The sequence below is a fragment of the Lonchura striata genome, chromosome 1A, assembly GCF_050655825.1.
Source record: "Lonchura striata isolate lonStrDom1 chromosome 1A, ASM5065582v1, whole genome shotgun sequence".
Taxonomy (NCBI): Eukaryota; Metazoa; Chordata; class Aves; order Passeriformes; family Estrildidae; genus Lonchura; species Lonchura striata.
Genome location: NC_140741.1, coordinates 70,485,380 through 70,511,518, shown reverse-complemented (window position 1 = coordinate 70,511,518; position 26,139 = coordinate 70,485,380). Strand labels below are relative to the sequence as shown.

Genomic DNA, 26,139 nt, shown 5'->3' with positions numbered 1-26,139 from the left:
ATGGAGAAAGAGAAGGAGCTGGAAGAAGAAAAATCAAGTGGTATTCACAAGTTTGAAAGAGGTCAGCAGTCAGAGTTTCAGGGGATTGGGAACTCCTCCCAGAGCAGCACACGTGTTCTTGGTGTGCTGGCCTTTGCCAAACCCAGCAGGGACTTTGAAACTGCTGAAGTCTATATAAGATTATCTCATTTGCTTCTAAATGGGATTTTTTTTTCCCCCTACAAATTCCTACTGCATATTAAAAGTCAATTTTGGAAGAACTTTTCAGTGAATGACCATGAGGTACAAACAACCCTGAGAAAAAGAAAATTGTCACATGAGGAAAGCCCAGAGCAGAATTAGCTCTCAGGTCTGACAGTGACCTTCAACACTGAAAAATGTACATAAATATACATAAACTTACTGTGCCTCTTACCATAGAGCCACAAAGCCCAGGAATCTGAGGGGTCATTGTTAGGCAACATAAAATCAGTAAGCAGAAAGAACATCTCCATACTATGCTGTTAACATCTGTGCAAGTAAATATATTACTAAACACAAAATTCAAATGGTTCTTTTCTGAGGCTGACGTTCATAACTGAGAAGCTTCAATTGCCACTACAGTCAAAAAAGTTGTAGGGCTTCAACAGACACTGACAAAAACTGGAGACACATCTGGGAACCTAAAAGTTCTTTGCAACAACTCGCAAGAATAGGGAGATCAAGAAGCAGGAGCACAGATTTACATTTACAAGGAGCATATGCTGGACATAAATCTATTCCGTTTTTGGGTACCTTTATCATGTGGAAAAAGGCTGCTTGGTCTTTTGGCCTGTCAGCATCTCCTGGCAGATAAGATTGTTCCCCAGCTGCCTCAGCCACATGCCTCAATTTTTGCTTGACTTCTGGAACATAGGTGACCAGAAGCCTAAACAATATTCAAGAGAAGATGTGAATGTACCTGTAAGTCCATAAAATACTCTGAATTTTAAAATTACATATGAAGCTTAAAATCACCAAACCACCTCTTAAAATCACATTTGCCATTTTCTTATTCTTAAATGCATCATATGGACTACAGACTGACTCTGTACACAGAGTCACACAAGGCCTTTCCCATGAAAATTTCTAGATTATGAGTTCCCAGTGAATAAATGATGATTTTCTTAGCTCCCAAGTAGCCCTGCAGAACTGAATTTCATCTCATGCCAGTTACTCTGGGCCTCAAAGCAATGTAATTTTCTCTGTATGACACTGCTGTCCTCTCTGTCATGACACATTCCACCCCAGTGCCACTGACAAGTTTGCTCAGCACAGTCCTAATCTCTATCCCATGGTCACAGATTCAAGCGCTCAGTGGAATCTGAAGTAATTATCACATTTCTGAGTGCTCTCCAACACCCCCAGCTACTCATTAGTGACACCACTGCCCACCCAGGCCTTCCAGCGCAGGAGTCAGGTCTGAGAGCAGCGAGGCTCTGTGGGGATGGACTGCTCCAGGAATGATGTGTCCAGCGGCAGTGGATGGTCTGCTCCAGGAATGATGTGTCCAACAGCAGTGGATGGTCTGCTCCAGGAATGATGTGTCCAGCGGCAGTGGATGGACTGCTCCAGGAATGATGTGTCCAGCGGCAGTGGATGGTCTGCTCCAGGAATGATGTGTCCAGCGGCAGTGGATGGTCTGCTCCAGGAATGATGTGTCCAACGGCAGTGGATGGTCTGCTCCAGGAATGATGTGTCCAGCGGCAGTGGATGGTCTGCTCCAGGAATGATGTGTCCAGCGGCAGTGGATGCTCTGCTCCAGGAATGATGTGTCCAGCAGCACCACGGGCACTGTGAGCCACAGCTCGAATGCTGTGCCCAGTGCTGGCCCCTCAGCTCAGGAAGGGCACTGAGGTGCTGGAGAGGTCCCGAGAAGGGCGATGGAGCTGGGGAAGGGGCTGGCTGGAGCACAAGTCTGAAGAGGAGCAGCTGAGGGAGCTGGGGGGGCTCAGCCTGGAGGAAAGGAGGTTCAGGGGGACCTTCTCACTCTCTAAACTGCCTGACAGAAGGGTGTAGCCAGGTGGGAGTCGGGCTCCTCTCCCAGGCAACCAGCGACAGGACGGGAGGATATGATCTTAAGCTGTGACAGGAGAGGTTTGGGTCACACATTGGGAAGAATTTCTTCATAGAAGAACATTAGGGCTGCCCGGGGAGGTGGTGGAGTCACTGTCCCTGGAACTGTTTAAGGAAACCTGGCCGTGGCACTCGGTGCCATGGTCTGGTTGACAAGGGGCTGTTTGGTCACAGGTCGGACTCGATGGTCTCAGCGGTGTTTTCCAGCCTAATGGATTTTCCCGTCCCGCGCCCCGGCAGCAGCCCCAGGCCGGGGCCGGCCCGGTGCGGCGGAGCTCCGCCCCGCCCCGCCCGGCCCGGCAGCGATGGCGGCCCGGCTGTGGCGGCTGCGGGGGCGCCTCACGGCCGCCTTCAGCAGCGCCGCGGGGGCCGGGCGGGCCCCGCCGGCGGAGCCGCTGACGGAGCGGCGGCAGGCGGGGGGCGTGCGGTGAGCGGGGCGCGGGGGCTCCGGGGCGCGGCCGCGCTGGGAGCTCGGTGGCCGTAACCCCGCTGTGTTTCACGGGTTTTGCAGCACCATCGTCCTCAACAACCCGCGGCGGCGGAACGCGCTGTCGCTGCCCATGCTGCAGAGCCTGCGGCGGGACCTGCTGCACGACGTCAAGAGCCGGGAGCTCCGCGTCATCGTCATCGCGGGTACCCGGCCGGGCGGGCAGGGGCTCACCCCGGCGAGCGCGGAACCAAACCCGGACATCGCTGGGAATTGCAGGGAACGGGGCGGGAGGGACCTGGGTGTTTCCCTAATGCTCCCGGGGCTGTCAGCACTCGGCAGGCCTCCCTGTCACGCTCTTCCTCTATACTCACCCCAGCTTCCCCTCTCCTGTATTTAATTCCTCATTCCTAACTCAGCACTAACGACTCACCGGGGTTTTGTTACGCTTTTGGTTTTAGCCAACATGTCTAAGCATTAACACGTTTCAAAATGTCAGTATGTCGGTGGGGGTATGAGGGTGTTTACACTCGGCAGTTTAGGGTCAGGGTTAATTGGTTTTAAGATTGTATGTAAGGAATACTTTAAGCAGAACAAAAGCCAAACCAAAAGTTCTGAGAGTTAGCAAAGTAAAGCATTAACATCCCCACATAGGGGTTTTGTGCAGGAGCAGGCAAAGGGAGGATGGCATTTGTTGCCCTGTTGACAGGTACAGACTGTAGTAAAAAACAGGGTTTCTGCAAATCAAGTGCTCTGCTTCCCTGCTCTGAGCCAGGATCAGCCTCATCATTGCCAATGGTTTGTCAGAACTATTTTTAAAAACTCTCCAGTGAGAGACTGCAATATCAATACCACATGCACCCATGACCCACAGATGTAAAACAGCCTCTCCCAGAGCCTGTAACACTTTCCTGACATTTACATATTAAGCTGTAGAGTTCTTAAAGATAATGAAACTTGAGCCGTATTTAAGCCATCTTTTTCTCCTCTGCTATTTTAAGATAACCTTCCTCTGCCCCCCTTCCAAACATCTCAGATAAATTGGTTTATTAATTTAGGATCATGCTATTTCCTATACATAGGAGAAAACTCTGTGTTAGAGCACACACACAGGAGTAGAAGAGAGCTGATTTTCACAGGGGCGAGTTTAAATATACAAATTCTTTATTTCAAACAGCAGCTAGAAATTTTACAAAACACTGAAGGCTCTTTGGGAGTACAGTGTTCTGGGAGTTTGTGAGCACAATTGCACTTGTTTTTTCAGAAATTGCACGTTCCTGTTTATTTCTAATTCCCCTGCTGAATAAAACACAAAAGAAGAAATTTCAAGAAAATAAAAGATTCCTCAGAGAATTCTTTGGGCCTTTAACACAGACTTTGCAGTGGATTCTTCAATGAGGTTCAAAGGCAGATATAATTAATCTCCAAATATATATTGCAAACCCCATGAGCTGACTGACAATTGTCTGGTTATTTCTGGATAGATTCTGTCTCAATAATCTGATTCATAAGAAGCAAATAGATAGGTAAGGTTTGATGTGCATAGGTGTAGCTGGAAATGTCACATCCATACAAATACCTGAGAAGTTCTGAAGGATTGGAAAGCATCACATTCATTCGTTCTAGTGGCAGGTAGTCACATGACAGAGGAAAACTATTGTGAAGATTGTGTACCTTTATAGAGTGTTTTGATCTTAGCAAATCCAAAGTTTAGTTCCACAGATACCTCCTCTTTTGCTGCCCAAACCCTGAATGTGCTTTTGGGGCTTCTCTAGATGACAGTTTAGTAGAGGAAAAAACACTCCAATAGCCCTTCTGGTTCTCCTGTAGTAGAATAACCTTTTTTCTTTCTTTTTCCATTGTGACCTTCAACACCATGACAGAAAAAATACTGATGCTTACGTAGCAAAAGTTAATAATTAATTCTGGGTACAATAAATAGGGACTAAGTATATTTGTCAGTCTGAGAGCAGAGAACTCCAGCCTTGCTCCAGCTGATAAGTTTGTGTTGTACTGAGGAGCTGTTTTGAACATCCTTACACAAAACTGGGCCCAGAGGTGAAGTGCACTCTTTCTAACTGATTTAAGTGTAATGGAAGTGAAATAAGACCTTGAAAAGTGGTAATAGGTGTTACTGTGCTTAAATGTCACATTGCAGCAATTTAAAGTTACCACAAACCCAAAAGGCAGTATTTTGGAATTCTGTTCAAAACTCCCTCCCCAAACTCCTTTCTGAACATTGACATGTCATTGACATCCCTTTAGCTGGGACATTGATATGCTGCAACTCCTGATTACTTTATTGCTTCAGACTGACTTTCCCTGAAATTCTTTGCAGCTGAAGGACCTGTATTTTGTTCCGGCCATGATTTAAAGGAACTGTCAAGTGAAGATGATGTGAAGCATCATTCCCAAGTATTTGAATTATGTGCAGAGGTAAGCAGTTCTTCTTGAGTGCCTCTGCCATTGCTTGGTGTTAAGAGCAAGCATTGGTTTAAGGAGGGACAGCACTGATCATCTGCTTGCCAAAGTACAGATTATTCCTTCGGATTCCTTCTGATTCCTTCTGATTCTTTGATTTTTGCTGCTCTGCTGTTTTAATGCCTGATACTGGTAAAATTATGTTTGCCCTGGATTTCTCTACATGTAAATAGAATGGCTAGAATACCAATATGCATGTCTCCAACAATGGGCACAGTCAAGGTGTGTTCCTTAGCTTAGCCAGTGCAATGAGAATACTCATTGCAGCTGAGTATTTGGGCAATGTCTTTTCTAGAAGTCTAGGGATAACCACTTTCAAATCACTTGTGAGAAAATGTTTTTTCCCAGCATTTATTTAGTTAAAATTTCAGGATCAGCTTAAACAACAAGTAGACAATGTGAAAGTAAGATCTGACTCACTGTCAGATCTTGTCCAAGTTCTTGTTAAAGACACAGGTCAGGGAGGTGGGGAAGTTAAAGTGAATCCTGGAACCTTTGGAGAGAATGGCAAAATCCCCTTTGATAGTGTTGGAGCTAGAATTTGACCCCTAATCCTCCACAGTGTGACAACAGTGAGTACTTTGAAATGTTTTGTTCTAGTTCCTCCAGTAGCCATGTGTGAAAGCCACAGGCCCTTCATCATCCTTTCATCAGAAAGGAGCCAAGATCCAACAGTAGGGGGGTTTTTTGGTAGATAGAGAGGAAGGTACTTTCAATGGCTTCCAAAACAGGATTGTGTCATCCTGAATTTCCATACTGACCCCTCTTTTGTGCATCCAGGTTATGACTTTAATCCAGAAACTTCCAGTGCCAGTGATTGCCAAAGTAAATGGCTTGGCTACAGCAGCCGGCTGCCAGCTCGTGGCAAGCTGTGACATCGCAGTGGCAAGTGAGAAATCTCAGTTTGCTACTCCTGGAGTAAACATTGGGCTGTTCTGCTCCACACCAGCTGTGGCCTTGGGCAGATCTCTTCCAAGAAAGGTAAACTTCCTTTCCAGATATTCTTCATAATTTAGCAAAAAGTTGGTTCACATGTCAGGACTTTTAGTTCCATTGCCTGAAGTTTATTTTCCTGCAGCACAACATTCAAAATACTTTATTTCAAAAGGCATCTCCATAACTCTTTGGACTGGGAAGAATAATAAAGGGTGAACTCTTGTTTAGGAAAGGCAGCTTTCTACTGATGTGACTCCAACCAGCACGAGCTCATCGCAGCAGCCCACCAGCTCAGCAATCCCTTTCCTTTCCAACAGACAGCTCAGGGCTTTAGCCAATGATGCTCTCCCCTGAGGAGGAAACCTCTGCAAGTTTAGGATAACAATCCCACCAAGGCATCAATTCTTGCCTGGCAATGACATTTCACTGCCAGCAGGATCTGCCTGGCTGTAGATCAAGATGCTTTAAATAGCACCTAAAACCCTCCTATAGTGTCTTCCTGTTTTACGTCCTACTGATTGTGGCTGCACATCTCTCGCTGCATAAAAAATACTACAACCTGTAAAGCCAATTGGATTCATGCAGGCAGACGGTCCAAGCCCAGCAGGGCTCTGCTGAGATGTAGTGACTGAACTGCACATATCCCATTTCTGGATAAAAGCTTCAGCTTGAAATTTCCCATCTGCAAGGACATCCTGTTCAAATAGAGTCCATGGGGGATTTTTCCAAGTCTGCTCTTATGTGCAGTTGCAGCTGTTTCTGAGTTAGTATTTCTGGGCTGTAGAATTACCTTTTTAAAATGTGTGAGAAATACTTTTCTCTGTGCCACTTTTCAAAGCAATAAGAACATTCCCTACAGTTCCCAGAATTGGTGATTTTTACCTTTTGACAAAAAAAGTTGCCATTGTTTGTAGCTACCATTACAAAGATGCTAATGAGAATAATCAGCTCTTATGATTCGGGCATTGGTCAATTGCTCCAGGAGTCTTGGAAAACTTTATTGATACATAGCATTGAATAGTCACTGAGTATTTGGGGGATTTTTTAATCTCAAACCTCAAGCACCAAATGCTGGAAGCAGTAGGAGACTGAAATAATGTGGCTATAAAAAGTCCATATTTAAAACCACTCCTACTAAACTTAAAACTAGGACAGGTGTTTTCAAAAACTTAAAATACCAAGTTCAGTCATTTGACTTTGTAGATGATCCACTTCTCTTTTAATTCCTACAGCAAGCACTAGAGATTGTGGGCTTTTGAAGAGAAACCCAGGGGTGTCAGCCTAGGACAGCTGGAATCAGCAGGCAGGTTTGAAGAGACCAGCTTTAGACCCAGTCCTTCTCTTTGCTGAGACCTTTTAACAGGTCCTTGGCAGTTTAAAAGACCAAAACACTTAAATCATTTGTGAAAAGAATTACTTGTACTTGAAGGAGGAGGATTAAATTACCCAAACAAAACAAAGCACTGAGTTGGGTTGACTTAATTCAATATTTTTCCTTGTTCAGGTGGCACTGGAGATGCTTTTCACAGGTGAACCTCTCTCTGCTCACGAAGCATTAATGCATGGGCTCATCAGCAAGGTGGTACCCGAAGACAAGCTGGAAGAAGAGACCATGAAAATCTCTCAGAAGATATGTGAAAGCAGCAAATCCGTTCTGGCCTTGGGGAAAGCCACCTTTTACCGACAGATTACCCAGGACCTTGACACTGCTTACAAAATAACTACTAAGGTCATGGTAGATAATTTGACTTTGAGAGATGGGCAGGAAGGCATTGAAGCCTTTGTTCAGAAGCGTAAGCCTGTCTGGTCACACTCTCAGGAGGAGAAGAAATGAGTCCTGTCTCTAAACAAACCTTAGCAGTGCTTTATGATTCTTCACACAGTTGCCTTTAGGAGCTATATTTTTATTCTTACTGAAAGTTAAATTTCTCTTCTTACAAATGCCAGACACAATATATTTACTCTAAGTATGTAATAAATGTTAAGAAAAATCAAAGAAAATGGGTTTTCTTTGACAGCAGTGAATTTATTCTGTGGTTTTAGAAGTAACTCTGTGCTGCAAAAAACAGTTTAACATGTTTTGGGTTACAATAGGGAGTGACGGGCTGAGATGAATCTCAGATCATCTTGTTCAGCACCTCCCCTCTATAGTTCTGGATGAGAATTGTTATTTATTGTTATTAATAGAGAATTGGAGGGCTTGGACACATTCCAGAGATGATGGTAGTACATGTAATAATGGATTCTAGGATTATTTGAGTGTTACAGACAGAAGCTTGTAACACAGTTGTCCATTGCTCCTTATATCTTCCTGTGAACTGTATGTGTCAGCAGTTTCTCCCCTCTAATCCTGATTTTCTCCCATCAGTTCAACTCCCAGCTCTAGGGAGTTTTGTTGACTGCAGGGAGGATGAGCATGGGTTGGGGTGAAAGGCAGTGTCTTGCCCCAGCTGTACTTTTCAGGCTGGTGTGTTAGTTGAGAAGTCCATCTTTGTGCTCAAAGCTGGGTTTTTACCAGCACTGGAGCAGTTCAGCCATGGATTTAAAGACTTGACAACTTCCAAAAAAAGGGGTTCAGCTGCTCCCCTGGGTAATCAGTTGCAACCCTCCAGCTGAATCTTTTTATTAATGTCCAGTCTGAACCTTGAGGCAGCATTTTCTGGCCATTCCCCCTTGTTCCATTATATGGCATGATTGAGGAAGTTTAGCTCCATTATCTGTGTAACTCTCTTGAAGCAGTCACAGGCTGCATGTAGACCACACTTAGCTGCTCTGTGCTAGACTGACAAGCCCTGCTTCCTCCACCCTCCCTGTAGGTCATGTTCTCTTGGTAACCAGTTTGACATCTCTCCAGTAGACCAATTCCAGTTTCTCCAGATCCCTTTTATACTGGTTATGCCAAAACTGGGCTGAATCCTAAATATGGCCTCACCAGATTTGAGCAGAGGAGAGCAAAATAGGCCTCCCATGTGCTGGCCTGTGAGTAGTGCTCAGTGTGTGTTTTGTCTGCTCTGTGATGAAAGTGCACTGCTGGCTTGGATCAGCCAGGCAGGCCCTGGGAGCCCATTTCCAGCAGGACTCTGCTCTGCCAGTCCATTCCTCACCCATACTGGTATCCTGTACTGGTTATTCTTCCCAGGTGAAGAAACTTGCATTTCTGCTTGGGTCATGGTTTGTTTGGACTGAAGCCAGGCCAGTTGGGGTGTCAGCCATTGCACCAATTTTGCAGATTCTTCAGATTTGCAGAAAATGTGTTGATGATGGCAGTACTGGATGAAAGGAGCCTTGATATCAATCCATGGTGATCAACATGGGATGACCTCCCAGCAAACACATTTTTTCTGAAGTTCCACATAGCCAAATCATGAGGGCTCATCCATCTCATCCTTAAACAAATGTCTAAGCAAGACCATGTGAATCACAGTATGAATGGGCCTTTTTTCTTTGTTAACAGTAGAAGCAGCCTAAAGGGCTTGGTGCAGACTTGGATGTCTTAAGTTAGATCAAATTATTCCTACCTATGGCTACTAAAAGTCCAGATGTGGAAATATCAATTATACATTTCATAAAACAAGTCCCTTTGCATCTACAGGTTCAAAAGAACAAAATTTTCATTTCTGCAACAAGTTTTAATTTTAAGAATGGAAACTTTAATTGACCACTACACTATTTCAAATTGAATGTGAAAAATGTGCATCACTGGAACTAGCTGTTTCAAAAATACAAATTTTTATTGGAAATATGGGTAAGTTTTTTATAAACTCACCTAGTTTATACAGGTTAGACACTGTTATGAGCAATTGTGAGATGGAAGAGTTAAATCTGGAGTCCAATAACCTTCATCATGCCCTTTTCAATGCAGCAGGATGCTGCACTTAGACCCTGTTCCCACACGCTCCTCTAAAAGCATTAGGAAAGAGTAAATTGTTTTTAAAAATATTTATATTTAATGGCTATCTTGCAACTACTCAGCAAATCTCAACCGGCTCTTTTGTTCCAGGCTTTTAGAAATAAGTACATTATCTGATTTTTGCAGAACAGTGCCCTTTCCAGCTAACTGCAGTAATATAATGGTTTCACTGGCTGTCTTAAAGCATGAGTGACAGTTTAGATGAGCACACTCTTTCAGATACTCAGAAATTCCTCTACAGTTGATTGCCATCTACAGAGTTTGGAATTATTATTAACTCCATTGTTTTTAACTCAGTTTTCACAGTATTTGTACTATTTCATGTAGTAAAGTAATTATGTACTTAGAGAATTATAGGATGGGTTGGGGTTGGAAGGCACCTTAAAAACCATCTAATTCCAACCCCATGGCAGAGATGCCTTCCACTAGGCCAGGTTGCTCTTGAACACTTCCAAGGATGGGGCATCCACAGCTTCTCTGGAAAACCTGTTCCAGTGCCTCACCACCCTCAAATTAAAGAATTTCTTCCTAATACCCAATCTGAACCTACCCTCTTTCAGTTTCAAACCACTCTGCCTTGTCCTGTCAGTAGTGCTTTTGTAATTAGCAATAATCAGTTCTAAAAATGTATCCACAGGAACATTTCCCTCTTGCTCGAACACTAGAAAGAAAAGCTTCAGAAGGTTTTATAACATTCCTACACTGTCCCCTGAAGACTGACAAAACAACTTAATTTTTCATTTCTGACTTGCATGGGCTTTTTATTTTTGCCCACATCTGCCTTTATTTTTAATTTAATGGATTTACAGGCTATTCCTGGGAAACAGAGCCGTTCCAGAATTGTTAATTAAGTACTACAGCCAAGAAACAGCAAATCAAATGATAGATTGGGAGCCTTATCACTATGTTTATCTGCTGCCTGAGGGAAGAGTTTGTCCCAAAATAGCAAGGATGCTATCCCTTGTCACCCCCTCCATTTTTATTAAAGGATCTCTCTTCAGAGAAGTCTGCCAGGTAATTAGCCTAGTTTCAAGTCATCCTAACAGCATGTGGCTCTGGAAACTAAGTGCAACTCCATCTGCATACAGCCTCTAGGATGCAGCTTATCCTTGCAAATGACCAACAGGGACACATTTTCTATCCACATATACAGGAACAGCTGGAATGGAAACCAGTCATGATATGCAAGCAAGGAAATACTAGCATGAATGGGATTAACTGCCTCAGAGTGAATGGAAGCCTTAAAGGAATGGCTTTGAGCTTTTACCTGGAAATTTTAAAAAAGAAACAAAGGCAAAATCTGGAGGATATGATAGTTTTACTTGGGTTATAGCTTCAGGCTCCCCTCATGAACAAGGGAGATGAAAAGGAAAAGCCAGAGAACAGTGACAAATAACACAAGGCACAAGATTATTCCTAATTCATGGACCAGGCAATGACCTGCCTCACCACATCACCTGGGGAATATGTACTGAAAGTACAATTAAACAGAAGACTTGGGTAATGGGCAAGGTATTTATACCCTCTGTGCTCCACAGAGCCCAAGGACAGCTTATATAAGCTTTTATATAAACTTCATGGAGTTTCCTTAAGGCCACCCAACCCAGAATTCAGCAGCCTGGGTAAGAATTAGTTCAGGGTTGGTTTGAAGTAATCTCCTGTACTGTGGAGGAGAGAGCTTGAAAATACATCCTACAAAGGCCCAAAAAGCTGGACGTAGTTAACATTAAAAATGCATGGCTACCTCATTGGCAGGAGTCAGCAGCAGACTTTTTACCACCTAGCTCATGATTTGTGAGCATTTGGATGGCAGCACCGTGTCCTTCACAGAACTGCCTCTGGGTAATTCCTGTGTTGTCATTCCTGTATTGCAGATGGGGAAATTGAGGCCAAATGTGCTGTGCCTGAGGTCTCACGGTGAGCCCGTGGCACTGTAGCAGTGGCACTCGGAATGCTGACACCTGCTCCTTGTATTTCTTCAGCAACAAAGTTTTTGGTAAAATCAGCAGAAATGCAGGATGACAGCATGCCCTGAAGTGACTGCAGAGACTTCTGAACAGGAATTATGAGCTACTGCATCAAAGGCCTCTTGCTTGACATTTATTGGCTTTTTGATGAATGTTGGGGTAATTCTACTGTCAACAGTTTCTCATTAGAAGCCTGGCAATGTACTTTCTGACCATTATCTTTCTCAATATCACACTGTGTTGCTACAAAGAGCAGGGATTTTATGTAAAACCCATCTATCTCTGTAGCTGCAAACTTTTCTAATAATTCTACATTTAAATAATCTCATGGAAATGCTGGCTGCTGTATCTGAGCAATAAGGAGACTAGACAAATGGTTAAATTTCCATGAAGACCTAAAGCTATAGGACAAATTTCATACTGCAATGAGTAAGATTCATTTGTCTTGATTCCACTGGCATTGCACCTCAATTATACTAATTCTGAATTTCACTGCTGAATAATACATTCCCATCCTGCTTTACACTTGCAAAGGAAGGAAGAAACCATCAGAGCTGTACCTTTCTCTCCACAGTATGATATACCACCTCCTGTCTGCTTATGGTCAATATTAGGAATTATTTTTGTCAAAACCATAGATTTTCTAAGAAGAAAATAGTAGAAATATACCCCTAATACCACTGTGTATTTGGAAAGGGGAAATTTGATGTGCCCAACTGTAGTAGTTTTCATGCTATTAATTTTAAAGCATTAATATTTGTTTTAAATATTTGTATCCTGGAGTTATGATAGTGGGAACATCCATAGGGCTATTGTATATTTTATCCATTATGGTTGTTATAGACAAAGAAATTAAAACAGAACCAGATGATAAAATAATTAATGGAATTTCTACTACTAAAATGGGTTTGATTAATGACTAATGTTCATAAGCTACTTAATATGAGAGCCTTTAAATTTTCCCTCCTAGAGGCAGGAGGGTCTTTTCAGCCTGCCAAAACCAAGACTTGTAATGCCGTGGACTCTAACTAGAAATAAACTTTCCCACCAATTCTTTAACCTCACTTTGATGGCAGTGCAGATTAACCTGTTGGATTTAACACAGATTTAGGTCTCCATGTCATCCAGCAGTCCTGCTGAGGGAGCATCCCCTCCCAGAAATGCAGCACAGGTATGGATGGCAATGTCTGCATCTGTCACTCGACCATTAGAGCCCTGTGAGGAGCTCTGATGTAATGGGCCATGTCTGAGGGAGCAGAAGCAATTCTGCTTCCTGAAGGAGTTTTTAAGGACACATTCCCTGCCATAAGGGAATGTTGACATTCAGGCTGCCTCAGCTGCTGATCACAGAGAAGGCGTGAGGTCTTCCAAAGGGGCACTCAGGTTTTATTCCAGACCTGTCCTCCTATAAACAATTACAGTGGATGAAATCATGTTTGGAAAGGTGAGTGATGTTTTCCCTGTCCACTCTGCCTGTCAGCCTCAAGGATAAAGTGAAATATATACCTGCTCTAGTTGTCTCCATTTCCTGGCCCAGAACCATTCTCAGTGTAGACAGTGAGTGATGCTTCTGGAAAGAAACAATAAAGAATTAGTAAATCATATATAGAACAAAGGGGAAAGGAAAAAGGAAATGAACACATGAAGTCATTCTTCTAATGTGTTCTTCAGTCTAGATATGAATATTTTGTTTCTTGTACCTGTTTAATGAAATACACCCTTCATGCCAATAAAACTTTACATGTGTTGTTTAAGGGAGTTAAGGGAGTTATTTTTAAAAATCCCCATTCTGAAGGTTAGGATATTGTATAAATGTAGACATGGTGAATAATTCTAAGTCAATCTCCCTTCTCTGTTAGGACCTCACTAGTGTTCTTTTTCTTTAGTTCTGAGACCTCAGTGTGAAGTCAGAACTTTTATACTGTTTTTTTCTGTCCCTCCTTGAGGGTTAATTTTGTTTCAATAAGTGCTAAGATTTTTACATGACTAAACTACTCATTCTTACATGGGTCCACAAATCTGAGACATAACAGATGGAAGAGCAGGGTAATGAGAGAATTTGGCTCTCTGAAAGAAGGCCCAGCCTTCAGAGAAACACTGAGGTGCTCTCCAGAGCACCCACGCAGAGGACTGAAAAACTGACATAATTTACTTCTTTTTCATTGAGGCCATGCCAAGATGACCAGCCCTTTATTCATTAGCCTGAGACTATTATTAATTATCAATACTATTACTTATTTTTACAGTTTCTATAATTTCTGCCATAATATATTTAATAAAATGACGGCACTAAAGTTCAGGAATTTAGAAGTAGATATCTCCTCCTTACTAGTCCGAATCACTGATATCAGAAGCCTTTGCTCCTTGAAATGGTAAATAACATTTATCTAGCAGCAAGAGAAAAGTTCATCTTTTTAGAGAGCCTATGAAAAAACACTTAGTCCCTTCTATGTACTCATCACAGTAAAATTGAAGTTGTCAAAGATAGAAGTCCTTTTTCTTTGCTCTCTGTGGATGTTCCTGTAAGCTTTTAGTCCATTTCCAAATAAGCATTTATTCAGAGCAATCAGTCCAATATTTCCATTGACAGCCTGAAATCTTTATGAAGCACCGGATGGTCAAAATGTAACACCAATTTATTCAGCACTCATAACAAACACAAACAATAAATTTACCACAGGAAAAGTTGGTAAAGAGCTCAGTGGCAGTTCACAGGCTAAAACCCCACCTGTTAAATGTCCTAGACCTTTCTGACCCATTCATTATAATATTTAAATGTATTTCTATATGTAATTCATTAGATAATTCTGAAACAAATAAAAGGAAAAAAATTTAAAGCTCTGGGCAAATCAAACAACAGACAAAACAAAACCAAAACAAATAAAAAACACTGAATCGCTTCCTGGCTTTCTCACAAAACTCCACTATGACCTTGGGCAAACTGAAAGAGACAGAAAATAAATGTGACTGTCCAGTCCAACCTTCTGTTTATCACAGGTCATTGCTTCTGCCTACTTTACCCCCAAACAACATTTGAATTGTAGCTTTGGGCGAGCTAAGGAGTTACCTAATTTCATGATGAAAAAAATTTGAAAAGCAAAAAAAAAAAAAAAAAAGAAGATGCCAGCAGTGTGATCCATTTTCCTTGCAGTCAGGACTTGTGGTTTACTTCTGCTTTGAATTAACCTGACTTCCAGCAGGGAACAAGAGCTGCCTTTCTGTGGGCTCAGGTAGACCCTTCAGCATCTCCATGACTTACAGGTAAAATGGGCCTGATCATTGGGTTTTTCAATGTTTTATTTGAGTTGTCCCTGTACGCCACAACCTCTACAGGGGAAATTTGGCTCCCATTCCCTATACACTCCATGCCTTGTACAACAGCTCACACTGGACTTGGCTTTGATGGGGGATGATTGATATGTGATTGATTGATTGATTGATTTACTGACAGATGTGTATTACAACAGTGAGAAAAGACTTTAAAAAAATCAAGCAATAAACCCCAAAAATCTCTGTCTGAGATTTTTGTAAATCCCCAGAACTCCTTGTTTGCCGTAGAACAGAAAACACTCACTTTGCAGGGAGGGCACCGTACAGCGAACTGTCGGCAGAGGGCAATGGCAGCTCACAGCTGGAAGCGGCTCCCGGGACCGGCGCCAGGCCGGTGCTGCCAGCCCCGTTTTCCTACTGGACTGCTCCCAGGGAATGAGCCCTGGCTTATTCCGAACAGCAAACGTGAAAAAGTACCCCCAGGAGCCCCGCAAGTCATGGGTCTGAGCTTTCTTTTCCCACTTTTCCTGCCTTTGCATCCTCATTGATTACATTGGAGGACCAGTTACAATCTGATTCAAGACAGACAATTCAGTTAAAAGTTCCAGCGAGATCTTTGGAAGCAAGAGGAGACCCTGTTCACCTTTAAGGAGTACACCTGTGAGCAATACAGCTGTGTCTGGGCAGCTGGACCATTCAGCTGAGCACAGTTTGGGAAAGACTGTTCTGGCTTTCCTGGGGAGTCTGAATTTTAGATACAAATAGGTCTGTGTAGTTTGGTAAGAGGTTCTGGATGGAACAAATTATTCAGAAAGATCTTCCAAGGAGCCTGTGTCAGCAGGCTAGAAGAGGTGAGTGCCTTAGGCTTTCAGGAACAGGATCCCAGAGGATGTCCCTTCCAGCTAGATCTCAGCCAGCCAGAATCTCAGTGCTGTCTCTCCCACACACCTTAACAGGTGCACTAAGTGGCACTGTCTCTTCTCTCCATGACTCAGTTTCCCCAGCTGTAAATGAAGTTCTAAAGTTCTGTGTGCCATGCTAAAAGCAGGGAATGATAAGAATTAATCAGCTGTGCTACTCACAGCTTGGTGATGAACTAATGTTCTTGTCATTGCTGGCCCAGAGTCTGCTGGGCAGAGAAAAAAATGCTGAAGGTGTTAGTCCAGATGGACTGTAAATGCTAAGGCACAGCAGGAGCTGTTGAAAAATAAAAATATTCTCTCAAGTCCTCTCCCAGCAGGAACAATATTCCAACTGTGATGCAGATATCCTACTGAGTCATTCCATCCCTCAGGCCAGGTGAGCGCTCTGCAAGTCTGTGAAGGTAATCATTATACTGTTGTAAATATGAAGGAATACAAATGCCAGGTGTCTCTATCTGAGCCCCAGTTTTACTCCTGGCTTCATAAAAAGTAAGAGAGCATGACCACCTATCATGATACTTTTAGTAATTAGAATTTCAGGGAACACTGGTTATCAGCCAATTCTCCCCAGATTCCCATACTGTAGAAGAAGGATGTGGGAGAACATTTACTGTCCAAAGCCACCACAGTGAGGGAAATCTACAACTTCAAACACCAAAAGAGCAAGTACAGTGGGCTGTGCTGGAGCAGCAGAGGAATTCAAACAAACAACATTGAACGACCAGCTCTGGAATGCAGTGAACCCAGCCAGGTCAACAAGAACACTGATAAGGTGGCAAATGGGGTCTAGCCCAGGCCAAACCTGCAGGAGTCCATGGCAATGGGGTACAGGTTATGCCACCTTTGTGCCCAGCAGCTTCTTGACAATTTTCACCAGTGGACTGAGTGGAGGATGTAATTTAACTGCTTTGCCAGTTTTCACTACAAAGGCTCCACTCAGACCAGTCAGTTGTGTCTCCACACCTTTTCCACCAGACAGCCTCAGCCCTTTTGCACCGGTGTGCTCCCACAGAGCCAGGACAGGGCTGACCTGTGCTCTTGGCTTTGTTTTCCTCCCTGCCACTTCTGAGCTTTCCCTGACTGGGAGAAGCCAGTTCAGGCAGGAGCCATTTCAGACTATGTCCATTTGTAGCCACAGATATTGAGCCACCACCAGTGACATCCCTGAAATTGCAAATGTTACCTCAGAGCGATAAGTAGCAATAACAAAGACCTGGCAAGACAGTATTTTAAACCAAAAATGTGCTAAATAAATACTTTTGCAGCCTGTTTTGAATCTTTTCTTCAACAAAATCACAGCGTTGGTTGCATGGAGGATACAAAAATAGCCAGTAATATAAGTGTATATGGGATGCCATTAAGAAATCAGGTGCCAATGAGACTGCTCAGGACTGAATCACCACTGCCTGTGGCCATTCCATGACAGCTCTTCCAGGAGGTGTCTCCAGCAGCCATGAGTCAGATTCCTGCCTCTGCAGGAAACTCCCTACAGAGAAGCTGCCAGGTATGTCCTTAAAGGCAAAGGAACCAGGGTCTGCTCAGGTTTTAGCACTGCCAACTACAATAACAGGTCACAGAGGCAGCTTGGAGTGAGCATGGATAACAGCAGCCTGAGAAGCCTCTGTGCACTGGCATGGGCAGGAACCAGCAGCACTGCAAAGGTACAACAGATGGCTGTGAGCCAGGTGTGTTCCTGTTGGTCCTTGAATTGATGTTGGCTCTGCCACTCTTGTGATCTTGAACACAGGCCTAGAGGACAGGCTCTTCACTGCCTGAATTAAAATCTTGCCTTCAGTTACCCTAGGCAAGGTTAATGACTATAATTTATTAAAAGGTCTATAATGACTTGTTAAATGATGTTGAAAATGGTAGTTGCACGTAAACAAGTTACAAAGTGCCCTGACAAACAAAATGTTTGTCCTGTACTTGCTTTCAAATGGAACACAGCAGCTAAAAGTAATGTTTGTCACTTTTGGAGGCCAAGAACAATGTATTAACTATATACATTGTATATACATATTAACTATATACATATATATAGATGGCCTCAGGGCCATCCAGCACACACATCCAGGTGCCCTATACTGTTCTGTTTGTTGGTACCTCAAATGCAACTGTGTGATGGCTTCCTTCCCATCATCTGCATTCCATGGGCTTGACAAGAACAGCACCTACATCGGAGTCTGCATGGAAAGCATCAAGTGAACCCACTGTGAACCACCTCTGTCATTGCTGTGCCCCTCCAGCAATGTGCTCCCAGTGAAGCAGCACCCTACCTTGTGAGAACAGGGAAAGAATCCATAGGCAGCACCTCCCAAGAGGCAGGACTGGCAGGAGAGGAAGGTGCACAGGTGATCTCACCTCTTCTGTCTGTACTGATGTTATTCATAAAACACTTTCATAGCTATTAAAGAAAAACTTGGTATTACAGACTGGCAATGTTTCTTTGGTATTTAGCATTTGCAAGGGCCCCTGAATGGCCAGAACTCAAACAAGCCTCCAACATTCAAATTATTTTCTCCTGTTCCCAGGGTCATTCTCTCTCCCTACTCTGTTGTGAATCTCCTGATATCCTGTGTCTGAAGCTCATTGTTGCCAGCCAAAAATGATATCCAAGCCCAGAGCTAATTGTCTACGCTCCTTCTACACTTATAAAGAGGAAGAAAGGCTTCAGAAGATCAAAATCCCTGAAATGCTGGGAGGTACAGCTCTGCCTACCTGCAGCTGGTAGGGGACAGATGTCTCAGAGCACTTGACCTTCATCAGGAGCTGAAGCCTGACACATTGTCCTGAGCATAGGAATATTTTCAAGAGTATAACAGGGAAACTGTTTAAATCCATATAAACTTTTAGAATTTTTTTTTCATGTTATTTGCACTTGTATGTAGTGACTTTGCACTTACTTAAGGGCCTGAATATTGCTTTTATCTTGATATAAGACTTATTTGAATACTTATTTTTTTCCTAATTTGGGAAGGCCTCTCCCATTCCAGTTTGAGAGGTGCACAATGGTAGCAGTGTCCTGACCTCAGAACAAACCTTTTAGGGAAAGATCTGATACTGGTTGTCCCACTGCCTCTTCCACCTGTCTTTGCACAGCATCAAGGAAGAAAAGGGACAAAAACCCAGCACTAAAAATGTGCTTTCATACCTCACTTCCAAGGGTGAGATTTTCTTTTTATGGAGAGATCTCTCAAATTATTTACTATTGCAGCCTGATATTTTTAATGGTACCTTCTTCCACCAAAAGAACAAGTTATTCTGTAAAAAAGCCAGATCTTTGCCTCTGCCAGCTGCATGCAAGTACAAAATTACAAAGCACTCACTTAGATGAAGTGAATACTTCATTAAACAATTAAGCAATAAGGCAGAACAAAGGCTGTGGTTTCCAGGCCTTGTTCTGTAATTGTATCCTGGAGCATTAGGAGAACCAGTACTCAAACACAGGGTTGCAATTTAGGTTAGGATTATCCTCTAATAGCCTTGTCCTGTGTGATTAGGGGCTTGCCATGATGGGGGATTATTTTTATCCATCAATGGAAATGTAAAATACATGATTTGTCCCTGAAGATCTGGTGAGGACCTCCATCCCTTTTTCCTCCTTTCACCTCTTGTTATAGCACCTTGAGTAGAAGCTTTTATCTCTGCTTTTACTTTCTGAACCATGATGGGTATCCTCCAATCCAGTTTTAATGGAGGTACAATCACAGAACCCAAGTTCACAGGTAAATACCCCTGAGTGTTCCCAAACACACTGTGGACACTCTTGAGGGACACTGAAGATGGAGAATGTGTGAGCCACTCCACTGGACAAGGTTAAGTTTGGGCTGAAGTCTGCTGTTCACCTCATACAGCACATGCAGCCACTGGACTGCCATGGAAAATTGAGAGGCTCATGAAGAGATAAGGCAGAAGTGGGTTTTGATGGCTGATAAGCAGAGACTGTTTGGATTGCAGATAACATTTAAGTGTCTAAAGTCCATCTACATTCTGCTACAGAAGTCTAAATCCCTTTCTCGATCTAGTAAAGGCCTGATTCAGCTCCTAATGAAATTACTGGGATTTGTTCCACTGACTTGAAGTTGACCCTGGGCAGAGCCCACAACACCATGAGAATTCCTTTCCAGAATAACCTGAATGTCAGTGGCAAGTCCTTCCCTCAAACATGATCTAAAGGGAACCCCTCCATCCTGCTCTCCTCCTCCATAAACCATTCAGTCCTGCTGAGACAGAAAATAGAGCTCAAATGCAAAATACAGCTTGCTGTATCACAGGACACCCTGTCCTTGGGAACTGGAATTAAGATCATGCAGGCACATATCATGGGCCAATGGAAAACCATTAGAAGAATTAACTTTCAGTTCTAAAAGAAATCAAACCAGAAATTTTAAAAAAAATAAAGAAAAAAGGAAAACAAAGGGTAAATAAAAGAAAAAGAAAAAAGCAGAAACCTCAAAACCCCACAGCAATTTAAAAAGACAGGTTTATTTCCAAGTATATGTGTTTTGTGCTCTCTCAGAATAATTTTCTATATTTCTTTGATTCTAGTTGCACTTCTCCCCTTTGGAAAGAATATTATTGATATCTAATTCAATTCAGTGACATAGGTACCCATTCCCCACAGGAAAATAAGTTGCATTAATTTCAAACTCACTGACACTGGAAAATAACCAGTTGTTTATAGTCATTGGTATGTATGGGAGAACAAACTTATCATTAAATGTAAAAAAAAAAAAAAAATGTTTTAAATAGCAGAAGCCAAGAAACAGCTATTAAAATCGGATCACTCTTAACCAGATACTGCAACACCAGCAGAAAGCTGTCCCACTCCCCTCTAAACAAAATACAGGGAAAGGGAAATATTTACTCTCAGAGTAGGATCTGCTGAAGGAAAATAAGACAGATTCGATCTAATAGAGTATTTAGGAGCCAAAACTAGAATTTAAAGGAAAGTGAGATACTAAGTGCCAAAAATACACCCCAGCTCGCCTTTCCCTCCCCCGAGGTGAACTGCAGACAACGCCTGGAGGCAGCACAACTCATTAGGGAACTTCCTCTTCCTCTGCAGCCTTCTCCTCCTACCTGCAAATCTTGTCTCACCGGTGAGGTGCACTAACACCAGAAGTAAGGAGAGGAGAGAAATTGGGTCTGAGTTCCTAGACAATTTACTAGTATGCCTGTGAGATCAGGCAAGGAAGAGGGATGTGGCTTCATGGAGAGAGAAGCAGTAAGAAAATCACAGTGGCAATAGCAAGAGTTCTGGGGAACAGGGTAGGTCCCAAGCCATGCCTGGGGTGGGGTGCTGGCAGAGGAGGCAGAGGGGATTTGGGACAGTGAGCTGGCCACTGCCGTGCAGGGAGGAGATAAGGTAATGAAGAGGGAAGGGACAGCGGGGAATCTGCATATAGGGAGGGCAGAAGGAAGACTGAACGCTGGCTGGAGAGATGTTAATAAATACAGCTCACAATGCCTCCAGCTCCGCTTCTGTACAGGCAATGAACCACAGCAGCCTCAGGGCCATTTCTCAATTAATTTATAACAACCTGGAAATTAGATATTCTTCTGGCTTCATCACAAACAGGGCTAAACACTAAAGGCATTCCTAAAGAGTACCAAATAAATATTGACTGTATCTGCTCTCCATAGATCCTATCTTGACTTTTTTTTCACAACAAGTGATGATATCTCAATTACTTGTCTAGGAAGTGCCCATCCGGAAGACTCCATTGTCTCTGAACCACCAGACTGTTCAAACTCATCTCTCACTCTCCACACATGTACCCTGATCACCCAGGAGAGGGATGGAAGTTGCTCTCTACAGCTCAAAGATATTCCTGTCCCTACAGCAGTGGATCTAGTTTCAGATCTGTTTCCCTCAACCTAAGTATTTTCTCCCACAACAGTCAGTCCAAACCAAATGAAAAAAACTTCTGGGCAAAAATAAAAAGATACGAGCACCTCCCAAAAATAATCACTGAATCATAGAATGGCCCAGGCTGGAGGTGACCTCAAAACATCATCAAGTCCAGTTTTTCATGGAGAAGGGAGCCTTGTTGAGATTATGTAGTACCCTGTTCAGTGACATCTTGAAAACCTCCAGCTCCACCTGGTTCCTTGGGGAGCTTGTTCCCGTGAGTGACTGTTCTCAGCATAAAAACTGTTTTTCATATAAAGATGAAACCTCTTCTTGAGCAATTTGTACTCATTGCCACTTGTCTTCTCCATGTGGGTCCTTGAGAAGAGAGAGCCTCTTTGTGGTAACCCTTTAAGTGCTGGACTACTCTGATAAGGTCTCCCCAAAGTCTTCTCCAGGCAGAAAAGACCTAACTGGTCCTTTCTTCACTGGGTGGGCTCTCCAGCCTTTTGATCATCTTGGTAGCCCTTCTTTGGACCCTTTCCAATCTGACTGTGTCTTGAATTGCATAGATCAGGAGCAAACACAGTATTCCAGGTGTGGCCTGGCCTCTAATGGGTTCTTGGTTATATTGTCCCAGGTGCAGGACCATGCCTCTTGTCTTGTCAAATAAACCTCATACAGTTCTTGCTAGTCCACTCTTCCAGCCCTTCCAGGTGTCTTTGCAAGACTACTGTCACTTCTGACATGTCCACCTCACTACCCAGTTTAGTGTCATCAGCAAACTTGGGGAGGGAGCTTTCAACCTTGTTTTGTTTGTTTTAAGCTGTTTCACTACACAAACCTGCCTGACCACAAAACAAAAGCCACAGAGTTGGCAGGAGGGAGGCAGCAGTGACATCTGGGCTGGGATAGCTGACTGCTACTGAGTCACAGGCAAAGCCCCAGGTTTTGGTTACTGTAAGTTTATCTCATTGCTTGGAAATGCATTCTGCCAGCTGAGCACTCAAAAGCAAGGAGTGCTGTGACACTGAAGCCTTCCTTTGGCTCTGGCTGTTAGTGCCCAGCCAAAAAAAGGAAGTGGTCAATCAAGGGGAAAAGTTGTATGAATCAGTCCTGGAGCACATTTTGTGTGGGATTACGGATTGTAAACAATAATAGTGATCTGCTGTTGGTAAGTACTTTGTACAACAAGCCATGCTCTTGTCTGGAGGTTTCCTATGACCACTCTTATGCAAATAACAAGTCATGATAATACCATGTTTATCACAACACTAAGTCAACCATAATGACTATAAATGTAACCTGACCTTCACTTTGGCTAAACCCTATTTCTTTCATGGTTATCTCATATCTCAGTATACATTTATTTCCCTATTTTGTCTATCTGTTGCCTGTTCTTTTATTTTCCATACACTGCCTCACACAAGAGGCTCTGAACTTTAACCATGGAGCTTTCTATGTCTACTGAAATTCAAGTAAAAACCAGATAGCTTCCCATCAGTCTAAGTTTTGGGGGTTTGTTTTTTTTTTTTTTTCTGACTGCTCCATTCTACCAATTCTTATCAAATCCAGGACACATACAGAGAAAAAGAAAAGACAGACCCCAAATGAAAACTGTTCGTGAAAAAAGTCCAAATCAGGTGACTAAGACCCTCTTTGATCACAGTTGCTTAGTTCAGTGTGTCAATTCTCAGTTATATGCAGTAGTAAATACAACAAGCACATTCTGTGAGAAGAAACACAAATTTTGGCCTGTAACACAAGGCAAAGGAGTCAGACTGGCAAGAGGAGTTTTATGAACATGGGCTTGTTCTCTTGTGCCTCTGTTTTGGGCAGCATTACAGCGTACAGACACTGACAGCTGGATGTGTCACCCTCCACTGAGGCAGGAGGACGATAGAAGAAATTCGAAACGCACATAAAATACTGTTTTGCTACATTAAGTATCAACCAGAAATGTCAGTATCACATGTTAATTAATGATTAATGCTGGGGGAAGGAGATGCATACCTGACATATTTTTAAACTGGTATAACGAGTTTTCACCGAGCAGAGGAGGGAAGTTCTCTATAATACACAGTAATGGGCTGTGTACTTGGAACTGTGCTCCATAAATTTCCCCACCTTCAGGACAGAATGTGTCAACACACAGCTGGTCTCCTAGAATAAACTCAGTGCCAGGACTAGTAATCAGTAATGCTGAAGAATGAGGAAAGAGGGAAAAAAACATACAAATGGTTATCAAAAGGACAAAAAACCTCTTTTGGACTCACCTGTTGACAGGACACATTTTTAATGTGAGACTACACCTGATATTACAAGGTGATAAGAGTAAATCAAGAAATAAAGAAAATAACACTGTGGAGCTGATAAAGCCCTGTAACTGTAAAATCTTCCTCAGAATGATGTCCTACTTAGTAAGGAGAAATTTAACTCAGGCAGGTTGAATTAGCATATAATACATTGCAAAAATAATACATTGACGTTATCTAACATTCTACCTTGATGAATCTCAAAGCACTCTCCCTTTGTGTATTGATGTTCCCATACTGGAAATCTGTAAAGTACAAGCTTGCCTTTAAGTATATTTTTGAATTAAATGTTCCCAGAACAGAGATGCTCTCCTTAGCTGGGGTGTCCATGCTATATGCAATAGACACCACTCCCACTTTGCTCCTTGATGAAATAAGGAGCTTTCCTCTCCTGTGCTGTTGTGTAAGAGTTGTTACGCAGGACAGGCATATGATCCCACACCAAGCTGTTGTCAGAGCCAAGAATAAAAGAGAAAGATGGGATTCATTTAACCTAACATCAGCAAGCTCTAAGCTGGGCCCCCAGACAAGAGAGACACACAAGATTCAAGTCAGGTTTCACCACTACAACCACTAGAGACAGATTTTCTCACAATGTGGTTTGTCCAGCCTCTCTTCCACTGGCGGAAAGTCTCTCTCTCTTGGCTGCAGAATGACCAAAAAGCTTGGATTAGGCACCAGCTTCAACATAACCAAAAATTACATAACTAGATTCTTAATCATTTGCTTTCCTCCTGGACACTGCTCCTGTAGCTTTGAAGAACACTTGAAAAAAAAAATTACACACTGGGAATGGGCTTACCTTGTCAACCCTCACTGACCCACATTGTATATCTCCCCCTTCCCTGTTCTGTAATGCCATTTATTTGGGTAGGCCCACATCTTTTTAAAACATTTCTGTCTTCCACACTTTGAGGTACTTCTTGCGTTAGGAATATTTCAGCCACCACAGCGTGGGTGAAAAATAATGATTTCTGAAAGCAGCTTGAAACTTTTACAGTGCAATAGAATTCAAACTGCTAATTTGCTGGCTGCTGTGGCCTTGCACATTGAAGAAGGGAGTGGACACAATCACCTGATAAATACCTGTGACTGTGACTATACATTAGTAATAAATAAGAGTACAAATAGGCAATATTTGTTATTGAGCTCTTTAGTATATGGGTGGCACAGATTAACAAGGCATGTAAACCTTTTCCCCACTGAGGAGGCAGACTCAGGCAGTCGTGACAGTGATTTTTCTCATTTACCCTCACCATTTCCCAGCAGCTTAGTGGAGGGACAAGCCCCTCAGACACCAAACCCAACATAGTTTATGCCTCACAGAATCATAGAACCATAGAATGGGATGGGTTGGAAGGAAACCTTGAAGATCACCCAGTTCCAACTCCCTGCGACAGGCAGGGACATCTTCAACTAGACCAGGTTGCTCAGAGCCCCACCCCGCCTGGCCTTGAACACTTCCAGGGATGGGGGAGCCACAACTTCCCTGGGCATGATCGGGGCAGGTTTTACCTCGGGGTTCTCTGAGGCAGCCAAAGGTGTCACTGTCCCCTCTCCCACTGGGACCACCACGCACGCAGCTCTCTGTGTCTCATGACACAGTCTCATGGGTGCCTGTGGAGACCCATGTCCCCCACACATTGGAGGGACACAGAATCACAGAGTCGGCCGGGTCGGGAGCAAGCTCAGCGGTGAAGCACAGGATTTTGTCCAGACTGTTCTGGAATATCTCCGGTGAGGGAGACTCCACAGCCTCTCAGACAATCTGCTCCAGTGCTCGGTCACTGCTCAGGACAGAAATTCTCCCTCATGGTCAGGTGGAATTTCCTGGGCATCAGTTTCTGCCCTTTCCCTCTTGTCCTACTGGGTGGCACTACCGAGCAGAGCCTCTGACACCCTCCTTTTAGATACTGATAGACATTGATGAGCTCCTATCTCGGTCACCTCTTCCCGAGGCTG

At 43.2% G+C, this 26,139-nt stretch overlaps 1 protein-coding gene across 1 annotated transcript; it reads left to right on the top strand.

The window, feature by feature from the left end:
- The first annotated feature begins 2,386 nt into the window (after window positions 1-2,386).
- Window positions 2,387-7,943, top strand: ECHDC3 (enoyl-CoA hydratase domain containing 3). Its single transcript, XM_021531055.3, has 5 exons — window positions 2,387-2,521; window positions 2,606-2,727; window positions 4,860-4,957; window positions 5,783-5,983; window positions 7,443-7,943. Exons 1-5 carry the CDS (start codon window positions 2,400-2,402, stop codon window positions 7,770-7,772), a joined length of 873 nt encoding a protein of 290 aa, XP_021386730.1. The 5' UTR covers window positions 2,387-2,399; the 3' UTR covers window positions 7,773-7,943.
- The last annotated feature ends 18,196 nt before the right edge of the window (window positions 7,944-26,139 follow it).

Bases quoted from the DNA above. Each gene is read 5' to 3' on its own strand.
- ECHDC3 (XM_021531055.3), top strand. From the start codon at position 2,400: ATGGCGGCCCGGCTGTGGCGGCTGCGGGGGCGCCTCACGGCCGCCTTC. The intron at 4,958-5,782 runs GTAAGCAGTTCT...TTGTGCATCCAG, and splicing joins TATTTGAATTATGTGCAGAG to GTTATGACTTTAATCCAGAA. The intron at 5,984-7,442 runs GTAAACTTCCTT...TTCCTTGTTCAG, and splicing joins GCAGATCTCTTCCAAGAAAG to GTGGCACTGGAGATGCTTTT.